Source organism: Plodia interpunctella, chromosome 5 (assembly GCF_027563975.2).
Source record: "Plodia interpunctella isolate USDA-ARS_2022_Savannah chromosome 5, ilPloInte3.2, whole genome shotgun sequence".
In the NCBI taxonomy this organism is placed as follows: domain Eukaryota; kingdom Metazoa; phylum Arthropoda; class Insecta; order Lepidoptera; family Pyralidae; genus Plodia; species Plodia interpunctella.
In genome coordinates, this window is record NC_071298.1 from 4,566,923 (window position 1) to 4,577,616 (window position 10,694).

At 35.0% G+C, this 10,694-nt stretch overlaps 2 protein-coding genes across 2 annotated transcripts; one reads left to right on the top strand and one right to left on the bottom strand.

Moving 5' to 3' along the window:
* Positions 1–962: 962 nt before the first annotated feature.
* On the bottom strand, positions 963–2,580 carry LOC128670150 (uncharacterized protein). The gene is made up of 3 exons (XM_053745582.2): positions 2,335–2,580; positions 1,861–2,031; positions 963–1,498 (listed from the first exon to the last, which is right to left on the bottom strand). The coding sequence occupies exons 1-3, from the start codon at positions 2,441–2,443 to the stop codon at positions 1,248–1,250; spliced, it is 531 nt and encodes a 176-aa protein (XP_053601557.1). The 5' UTR covers positions 2,444–2,580; the 3' UTR covers positions 963–1,247.
* Positions 2,581–3,328: 748 nt separating this feature from the next.
* Positions 3,329–9,285, top strand: eIF2A (eukaryotic translation initiation factor 2A). Its single transcript, XM_053745662.1, has 12 exons — positions 3,329–3,485; positions 3,552–3,693; positions 3,819–3,954; positions 4,210–4,289; positions 4,797–4,975; positions 5,448–5,602; positions 5,974–6,058; positions 6,599–6,771; positions 7,152–7,330; positions 7,616–7,869; positions 8,266–8,444; positions 8,859–9,285. The coding sequence occupies exons 1-12, from the start codon at positions 3,458–3,460 to the stop codon at positions 8,982–8,984; spliced, it is 1,716 nt and encodes a 571-aa protein (XP_053601637.1). The 5' UTR covers positions 3,329–3,457; the 3' UTR covers positions 8,985–9,285.
* The last annotated feature ends 1,409 nt before the right edge of the window (positions 9,286–10,694 follow it).

Genomic DNA, 10,694 nt, shown 5'->3' on the forward strand with positions numbered 1-10,694 from the left:
ATGAAGAAAAATTACAATATTGGACATGCTGTCCAGTAAAACAAAATTCAATAAAGAGTATTGATTTTTATATACCTATTCTATTTTGTGGGTTGCCAATTGAGAAATATGTTAGTAACAGGATTGCCTTATTTAACAAAAAAAGGCTACCTGGCAAAGCCACTTCTATACATTTCACAAGCACTGATAGTTAATACCATAGAAATTTAAAGAAAGTATTTTAACAGATGTGGGACGAAAATGTCAAAAAGGCATTAAAATCTATAAATGCAGCCAATATATTTTAAATACAGTCCATGTTGTTGTATATTGTGGTATGAAATTATGATCCTCAACAAAACTGTATTGAAAGGTAATTGATAAATTATTAAACCAACTAGAGGCTATCAGTCTTAAGTAGTTACAGGCTAATTGTATAATAATGGACAATATATGGACAGAATTATCAAGATTGGTTTTTATTTCCTGATTTAAGGACTGTGTACTTAACACTAAATATTCAGATAGACTTTCTATCTACATACACTTAAATTGTACTTTAAAATTAGTTTATGTAAGATCTAGATCTGTTTCTTACACATTTTATTGGCACAATTTTAAGTTATGATAAAAATCTTTCCACTTATTTTAAAATAATATCTTATTGTTCTGAAAAGTCAGAAAAAGATTTAAAAGTTAAATTGACGTAATTATGAATAAATTAATATTTGTTATTTTAAATAGCAAATACTTTAATTGTCTTTAGCTAACATGAGCTTAGCCTCGCCTTCAAACACAACCTTCTTTTCTTCTTCGACAATGCAGAAAAACTTAACTTTGAGAATCTTCCTCACATCTACTAGTTCAACACTGATTGTGAGTTTTTCCCCAACAAAACATTTATTTGGGAACTTCATAGTCTGTGACACTAGCACTGTTCCAGGCCCCGGCAGGTGGGTGCCAATCAGCCCGGCCACCAGTCCATTCAAAAGTGCCCCATGAACAATGGGCCTCTTATTACCACTATTTTGATGCAAATAATTATGGTCACTTGTAAGATTCGAAAATGTGTCTAGGTCTTTCTGTGTTAATGTCTTCTGAATTCTTATTTTGTCTCCAGCTTTGAAAGCTGTACTGCTAAATGTAGGTGTATGAATCTTACATATTTTCTGGTAATTTTTATTATTAACTGCTATATAGGGAAATCTGTTTGATAGTATTTTGTTCATGTTGAAGCAGTTTCTTCCTTCAGTTACTTATTTGTATAGTTATTCCTCATTACAGACATCTTTTATAAATACTTTTGCCAAGTTTGATATTATTTTGTCCTCAGAATCCTTTAGCCTGTGGATAACTTGTAAAACTTCAGGTATGTTTATTTCACTTCTTGTTTGCTCACTGAAGAGGTATATTAGAGTAGTGATAGTATTAGCCAATATTTCACTGTCCTCAGAATGTAGTAAATTCCTTATATACTTCAATTCCAAATGTTGCAAGATGTATGTCACATTCAATGGATCTGAAATTACATAAAATTTTTGATTAACAACTGATATCACCAAGTACTTTCAGTTTATAACAAAAACCTTAAAATGTCAGCTTATAAGCTGACTATGGAATAATATTGGGTGTAAACCTGTCTACTTGCAATATTGTGATAAGATGCAGTACTAGTTTTTTCTTATTGGCTCTGCAGGTTTTTTAAGATTGTTCCACAGGATATAACTCTTTTGCAAACTAGCTGTAGGCTAGATCTAGTTTCACCCATTTTATCTTTCGGTTTAAATTACAATTACAAATATCACTTTGAATAATTTGAAGTTTCTACATTTCGAGGTGTTGACTCTCTGATAATATAACAATCAGTGTGAAATATCTTACCAATGCATAAGTTGCAAACACCAGCACATGCAAAGCTTAGGAGTTTGTTGTTTGATTCATTTTTTAAAACATACATGAATATATCCAGGACGCCAACATCCCTTATGAAGCGATAGTTGATTGGGTCATATGCGAAATTTGCCAAATTAGCTAAAACTTGGCATTTAGCATCTGCAAATAATAACAAAATGGGGTCAATAAGTAGGTCAATATAGCAACAATGTAAATAAGTACATTGGACGAGTCAAGGCTGTTTCGTGAGTAGAATATAATGGCTATAAGATCAATTTTAACTCAATTTCGAATCACTCAATGTACCTAAAGAATCATTATCTTGTAACACTGCTTCCACAATCTGAGTAAAGTTCATAAATATTAATATTTGAGTATTGTGCTATTCATCTAAGACACCTAAATAATGGACAAACGGCGATGTTAAAAATAAAAAAGTCAGTATTAAATTATGCAACTCACCAAATGAATTCGAGTTCAAATATTCATCAACTAATAATGACAAGAAATTTTCACGATCGGTACCATTTTCAGGAGTACGCTTCTTGAGCTGACTTTTAGTACTAAACATTGAAATGTATTTTAATTTTCTTTTAACACATTCAACATAGTTAATAATTAATTCCGATAAACCAAATAAATATTTTAACTTTCAATATCCTCACGCGCCATTGACGCCATTTTACTTAGATTTGAAGAACGAATCAAGATGTTAAATGTCATGCATGTTAAGTCAACAAAAATGTAATTTGGAGACGTTCATTGACAGTTCACTTTCAAATAAAGCAAAATAGATGCAGCAATAAATGTAAATGGTATTGTATACGTATAAATAAACAAGCGGCTCGTCCCGGCTTCGCGCGGTTTAAAACATAATAAATGTTACATTTAAATACCTAAACCTTCCTCAGGAATGATACTATTCCATTGGTGAAAACCGCATGAAAATCCGTGCAGTCGTTTTTCAGTTTATCACAGACTTTGTTTTGTAATATGTAAGGATTATAACATGAGTTTTACTGTGACTATGTACTGTGATTATTCGCGTCGGTCGACGGTATTCATCAGTGAGTTTCGGCGACGTGTACAGCCAGCATTACATTCTTTCAACCAAATGCAGTCAGTAGGTAGGCTAGGTAGGTACCTATCGCCACTTTCGCGAGTGTATGGTTCATTAATGCCAGACAGAGATAAGGTAGGTACGTCCGTATGTACGCGTGGGGCCCTAGACTATCATAGTTTCCCATGGAATTAATAGGTACTCCGTTTATTAAATCTATGTAGTCTCCATATGCAGCTTAGTCAGATCATGGCATGAATCATACCATAATGGTTCATGCCACGATCTTAGTGACATGAAGGCATGGATTTAGTAAGTACTTCGTACAGAGTGGCTGATGAAACCTTACATAAACAACACCGCTGTCATTGTCAAAGATCGTCAATGACGTCACCGCTATACGTCAACGTAATATTATGAATAAAGGTGTTAAAATCCATGCGATTTTAAAAATATTTATATCCTAACCAAATAAAGATAAATTGATTTATTATTACTTCGTATTAGTAATAATATAGTATAGCTATGGCTACAATCACCCCACATATTACAGGTATTGTATTTTGCCCATTTTTTACCTAATTTTGTGGTTTGAGCTTATTGAAAGTTTTTTTTCCAGGACTTACCAATAAGAATATATTTCTTGTTGAATTTAAGGAACCTTTCGTAGAAAAGAATCTGAGGGACGAATCAACTCCTAATATCCGCAGCATTGTATACAGTCCCAAAGGGTCCTATCTTGCTTATAGAACAGATAAAAAGTAAGTATGGAGCAATACTTAAATTGACTGAATTTTATCCACTCAAAACCCTAGATCTAATATTAAAAGGTATTGACGATAAAATAGAAGTATAGAATGTTATAAACCAAGAGTTTTTCTTTTAGGGCAGAGATAATAAAATGTTCAGATTGGTCAGTGGTGACAAGCATAGACCGCAATGTTAAGGATATGTTCTTCTCACCCCTGGATAATTACTTCATGATCTGGGAATTGTTTGCTATGACTAAAGAAAATCCACAGGTATAGTATAATGTTAATAAATTTCAATCGGTAGAAGCCCCATATCACACTATTAGGTGGGCACCTAATTTGTTTGGTCAAATTGGCAGGTGTCCTGCTACAGGTCATTACATTATTACATACATTTTACATTGTTGCCCTGTAAATAAAGTACCTATAAATTTTTATGGTTTTATATTTATTTCATTATACTCAATTTTTACAACTATAATATGTCTTTACAAATTTGAAGTATAGTCTTTTTCATTGTTACAGGGAAAACCAAATCTCCATGTATACAAATCTGATTCTGGTGCAATTGTAGGTTCATTCACCCAAAAGAACCAGACTGGGTGGTATGTATATATGCATTTTTTGTCACAAACTTCTATTTAGTTTCACATGTTGTCTCAGTATGTGGTGGTGGTGGGAGATGTAAATAAGTTTTTGTTGATTGGCTACCAACCAATGAGGATTCTAAAAAGATTGAACATTGGCATGCATTTTATGTCACAATAAAAATGTGTGTCAAAAATAGTAGGATAACTATCACATTATGAAATTTTAATTTTTTTGTTTGAAGTAACATCTTTATCCTTTTAGTTCCATTTTTTTTAAATGTACTAAACTCATTTAAAGCTCTATTAACTATATACCACACAAATTTTCGTATTTTACTTAATTTACATGAAAAGCCAGTAAACTTTACAATCTGTCACAGATTTGAATCTCAATTCTACCAACAAGACAAGTCATCTCAAACATATCATTTGAGTTATGCAGCTCCTGGCCTACCCTGTAACGGTGTAAAGATATGATACAGTATGTATGTATCTCGAATTTCTTTTCTTTTTCTAATTCAGGGAACCACAATGGTCGTCTGATGAAAAACTCTTTGCGATCCAAACAAATAACCGAATCCTGTTTTACGAAAATGGCAAATTGGATCATTACACAAATTATATACAAGAGGAGAAACTCAAATCTTTCAACCTATCTCCAAGCCCTGGCCCTAATTACTATATATCCACTTTTACGTTGGGTGAGTTATTGAGCATTACCACACACTAGTGCTACCAACTATTAATATTAATTTCTTTTGTCTATTAATGCAGACTAAAAAAAGAATCTATGCAAATAAACACCAGATAAAGAATTTGTACATTAGAAAGTTGTACAGTTTTGAATAAATTAGTTATTTTTATTGAAAGTATTGTTTCTTAACACGTTTCACAGCTGGAAATTTTAGAGCTCTATTGTATTTTTTCTATATTTTAAATACTTATTACTGTGTCACAGTTGACGACTGTGTTAGAACGTCGTATAATATACGCGTGCGTTGATCATGCGATGTCCAACATGAATGTGTTTTGAAACAATAACGAACTGCTATCCATTTATTTTACTTATTTGTCGGCTTGTATCACAAGCATAAATAATATGCAGTTGGGAATATATAAATCTGACCACCTCAAGTTTATCTGTTCTTGACTGTACTATAATTCATCTCCCAGGGAAGCAAGGTCAGCCGTCAGTATGGCGCGTGTACAAGTTCCCCCAGTTCGACCCCACGCAGGCGGTCGTCACCCGTTCCTCCTTCCAAGCTGATAAGGCTACCTTCCACTGGAATCGGAGAGGCATTAACCTTTTCACTTTGACACAGACTGATGTAAGATGAATTTGTATTGTATTTATTTTGTACTAAATCCGCTCCGGGCTTCCCGTGGTACTGCAGTGCCGAGGGATCCCGTGGGAATTTCGGGATAAAATGTAGCCTATGTGTTATTCCAGGTAATATTCTACTCGTGTATTTTTTCAAATGGATTGAATCATCATCATATTATCGAGAATGTTATTGCTAACACTGGTGTCAGATTTTATTCAAGTCGAATTATTGGAATGATACCGCAATATTCTAAAATTACAAATCTCTCCTACGAATTGTAATTGTGGAAGTGTTATATAAAACTATTTACGCGTAAAGAAAGTCAATGTAAAAAGTTCGTATTTTATTAATAAATTATATTGTATCGGTTTCAGGTAGATAAGACTGGTGGTTCCTATTACGGAAAGCAATCTTTGTCCCATGGAGATATCAAGGGAAACTCTGGAAATATGACATTTAGTAAGTTATCTCTTGGAACGTAGCTTCACTGCTCCGTCGCGCTACGTTGCGTCGACGCAACGTTGTCATTTTATATAAAGCTGACTGGTGCAACTGAGCTCTTGCACCTTGTGTTGTCAATATAGTAAGTCTACACGACGCATTAAAGACTAAAGCGTTAAATGAACGTTATTTTGTCTGGTGGTCTCATTATCTATACTATCTACACTGATTTGTAAGTTTGTGTGGTAGTAGGCGCCTTTGGCTACTTCATTGATTACAAAAATACTTTCACCAATATTTAACATGGAATGTCAGGATTGCGTAGCCTATATATTATTCTGATTTGTCACTATGAGATAGATATTTTAAGCTTTCTTTTAGTTTTGCCTGTCCTGATGTTCAAGTAAGCAAGTAAAATTTCACCTACTTCCATTTGTCGTACATTGAAATTTTCCAAGTCGTTTCAGTTTTCATGACAATGCATATTATGACTTGCTTCTGCTTCTGGTAAAAAGGTAAATTGCGTAAAAATAAAAATTTGTTCTTTCAAAACCGTAGGCAAGGAAGGACCAATCCACTCGCTGGCCTGGAACCCGGGCAACTCCAACGAGTGGGTGGCGGTGTACGGCCACGCGCCGGCCAAGGCGACCCTCTTCAACGCCAAGTGCGAGCCGCTCTATGAATTCGGCACCGGAGCTTGGAACTCTATATACTTCCCGCCAGAAGGGAACCATATCCTTTTCAATATTGCTGTACAGTCGACAGTATATCAACCTACCCAAACATTGTAAAGTCGTCGTTATTAATGCGACATAGAGGTTCATTCAGGGTAACTTGATGTGCTCTTGACTGTACTAAACTACTGTCCGGGTTTTGGCACGTAAATCTGTGTTTCTCACCCTATCAATTCTGCGAACACTTAGTATGCTGCGTTCCATTGCCCGTTGGCAAACTGATTTATTCACATGTAACACATTACCACAAAAGTCTTACCAAAGCTCACGGTTTCTTTTCCACTCGTCGGTTGTATCATTATTTCCCAACTTTTGAACACAAACAAGTAATAAAAGAAAGCTTTAATATGTATTTAATGAATCCCTAACTCCCCGCACACTTCCTAATCGGCGGTTTCGGCAACATAGCGGGCGGGAACATAGAGATATGGGACATGCGCGGCTACAAGAAGCTGGGGGCTTGCGCGGCGCCCGACACCACGTTCCTGCAGTGGGACCCGCGCGGCGAGAGCTTCGTCACGGCCACCACTTACCCGAGACTGACCGTCGGCAATGGGTATGTCATGTGCAGTTAACACGGTGTTACCACCGACAACGAACTAGTATAACATAGAAGGAACCACGCGAAAAGATATGTCCCACAATATGATCCACCGCTGTAGGTGAGGTAAAAGAACTACCGCGCGGCGCGGGACTATCGAATGATTGATATTGGAACGAGTAAATTATTTATTTAATTAGAGCCATTTTGTGTCCCACTGTTTGATTTTGGTTTTTAATCATCGACTGCAATATTATTACTTTATCATCTTTCAATTAAACGTTTTGTATTTAATTCCAGCTACAAAATTTGGCATTACACCGGCGTCCTCATGTACAAACATACCTGTCAAGAGAAGGAGAACCTCCTAGCGATCAGCTTTAGACCAGGCAGCTATCCCAAGAGTGAACTGACCAAGGCTGCGCCAAAAGGGATTGAGGATTCTACTCCGAAAGCAGTGGGGGCTTACAGACCCCCTGGGGCGAGGAACAAGCCGTCGACTTTCACCTTACACGAACATGAGAAGCCGCATAGACCGGGAGAAAATGCTTCTGGTATGCGACCTTTTCGATTCTCCTAATTAGTTCACCTAAAGTCTGGCAAATAGTGATAAAACAAGCCCCTAAGACTTGTAGACCTTTATCACTTTCTGATGAAATATACTGTAATGTATGACAGATAAACTAATTGCTAAATAAATCTGCCTTAAGTTATTCACTTGTTAATCTTATCCAACACTTATAAATCACAATTTTTGACATTACCTGTTCGATATGTTACAAATAGATCATATCAGACAAGCAGTGAAATAGGTCCTTATGGTTTGTCCACGCAATCAAATATAAAAGTACGGGTAACGGTACCCAGACCCGGACCAAGGTTTTATGTATAGATCACTTTGTCGACCCTATTTATCGAATTAGACTTGAATCATAGACTTTTTTCTATAGCTGCACCGTCGAAGCAAGCTCTGAAGCAGAAACAAAAGCGCGAAGCCCGCAAGGAGCGCAAAGCTGAAGAGCGGGCACAAGGCGTGGGCGACGCGCCCCCCGCGCCCGCCGCCCCCCGCCCCGCATTCGTCTCCAGCGGCGACCCCGAAACTGACAAGAAGATTAAAAATCTTAATAAGGTATATAAAATACATTGTTTATTAAAGGTTTTAAAGGTGTAATTAAAATAAACCAATGAAGATCTTCTGATCTGAAAAACTGTAATGTCGTCCAATGTGGCTTCGAAATTAATTAATTTCGTAGCCAGAATAGTGTGCAATCACCTGGTGGTGGTAAACCTAATAGTAGTTGTGACATACAGTCCTGAGCAGAAAAGCGTACATATTGTGGACAATTGTTACAAATCATAGGTAAATTATAGGTAGTAGCGCGCTGCAACTATCACCGTTCATGAAAATGAAATAAAAAATAGTGCGCCGATGACAGTTTCTCTTAATGAATGTGAGAAACGATAAATTTTTAAAGGCAATATAATTCATGAAGGAATCTGGATTTTCTATATGCATGTTACAAATAATATATTTTTTTTGCAGAAACTTTCGGACATAGAGAAGCTAAAACAGCAGAAGGCGGCCGGAAAGCAGTTGGAATTGAATCAGCTGGCTAAGATCGAAAATGAACCGGCTCTTTTACAAGAGTTAGCGCAGCTGCGATTATGATCTCAGTATTCACGAATTCTGGACTATTGCAGAATTCTTGATGGCTATGGTTTTGACATAAATGCATTGTAAAAATGTTTATGTTATGTGCCTTATGGATGGAGTTTTCAATTAATTTTTGCATGTCTATTATTACCTATATCTATATTCTTCATAATTATTCTCTCTCTATGGATAAACAAAAAATCTTATGAAGATACGATATTACTCGCAAATTATATTTTTCAAATGAAGATAAAGAATTATATGTAATACACATATATATAATATTTTCAAATTAATATATATATATATATATATATATATATATATATATATATATATATATATATATATATATATATATATATATATATATATATAATTATTATTTATATAATTTAACGATTTGGTATCACCTGTATCACGTCTTTATTCTGTACGGGGCAGACAGAGCCAAGATTCGCGATACTGGAATGCTACGTTTAGCTATATAGTGGGCATATTGGTGGAATTTAAGATCCTATAATAGTGACTGTTTACAGCCTACAGCCTATTAATAAAATAAAGTTACTAAGTTTATATCCCTTTTAACCACACATAATACGTATGTTAACATTTGAATGTTATTAGTTTAATAGCCTACAATTCGAATTTACGTACTATTTGTTTTGTAAATATAGTCGTAATGTGTCAGGTTAGATTTGTCTGTATCATAATACTTAACTAAAACTGGTACGGGAAAGTACTCTGCGTCTCTCTCGCACACAGGCTCGCTTTGAGCAAGCAACAGAAATGGCTATATATAGTTGCAACCATATTAGAGCTCATATATCTAAATGTTTTGTATATTCTAAACATTAAATAGGTCAAAGAATATAAGAAAATACTTGAGTATATCAAAATGTTCTACCTAGCTACCTATATAAGTGTATTATAATATTCCACAGTTGTGTAGAATAGTAAACATTTGTCAAAATCATACACATTAAGTATGTGTTTCAAATTAAAAGTCGTGCATCTAATCGGCTAATATAGTATGTCCTAAATAAAGGACTATGCAACACAGTTTCTATGTGCAGCATTAAGTATGAAATATATGTAGTGTCTGTATATAAATGCTAGCAAAATGGCTTGAGATCCCGCGTTTTTTGTTAATTTTATATATATATTTTTATAAAATAGCATACGAATATCTAATCTTAAATAATGTTGACGTGTTACAAAATTGAAATGGCTAATAGTCTTTTTCAACAAGCAGTTATTTTGGCATTAATGTTTGAATTTTCGAGCATTTCGAACGTCATTTACTGTCCTATCAAAAAAGAACCTTTATGAAATTTTAAAAATTAAACTTTAATTAAATTTAAAACATTTATTATTTTATTATTTGAGATAGTAACAATATTTTTGTTTATGTTGATTTGAAGGAAGGTAATGACGGCGTTTAAAATGCACGATTCAATTTATCCATTCGAGATTTTAGAAACTGCCATTGCTCGCTCAGTCGCACTCCGTAATTTTGACATCCGTCGACGTACAACGCAAAAATTGTATGAAGATGCCATGTACGTCGATACACGTCAATATCAAAACCTATGGAAAAAACGGAGCGGCACGACGTAACGTAGCAATGAGGCCTGACTCCCTTATCTGGCTCTTACGTTACAGGTATCGACTACCAAGTGTGTTGAAAACATCGTGTGATACAAGTGTGCTTTCATTATGAAC

Coding starts and splice junctions, on each gene's coding strand:
- LOC128670150 (XM_053745582.2), bottom strand. CDS start 2,443: ATGTTTAGTACTAAAAGTCAGCTCAAGAAGCGTACTCCTGAAAATGGT. Junction 2,032..2,334: donor TTTGAACTCGAATTCATTTG/GTGAGTTGCATA, acceptor TATTATTTGCAG/ATGCTAAATGCCAAGTTTTA. Junction 1,499..1,860: donor TGTTTGCAACTTATGCATTG/GTAAGATATTTC, acceptor ATGTAATTTCAG/ATCCATTGAATGTGACATAC.
- eIF2A (XM_053745662.1), top strand. CDS start 3,458: ATGGCTACAATCACCCCACATATTACAG. Junction 3,694..3,818: donor GCTTATAGAACAGATAAAAA/GTAAGTATGGAG, acceptor TTTTTCTTTTAG/GGCAGAGATAATAAAATGTT. Junction 3,955..4,209: donor TGACTAAAGAAAATCCACAG/GTATAGTATAAT, acceptor TCATTGTTACAG/GGAAAACCAAATCTCCATGT.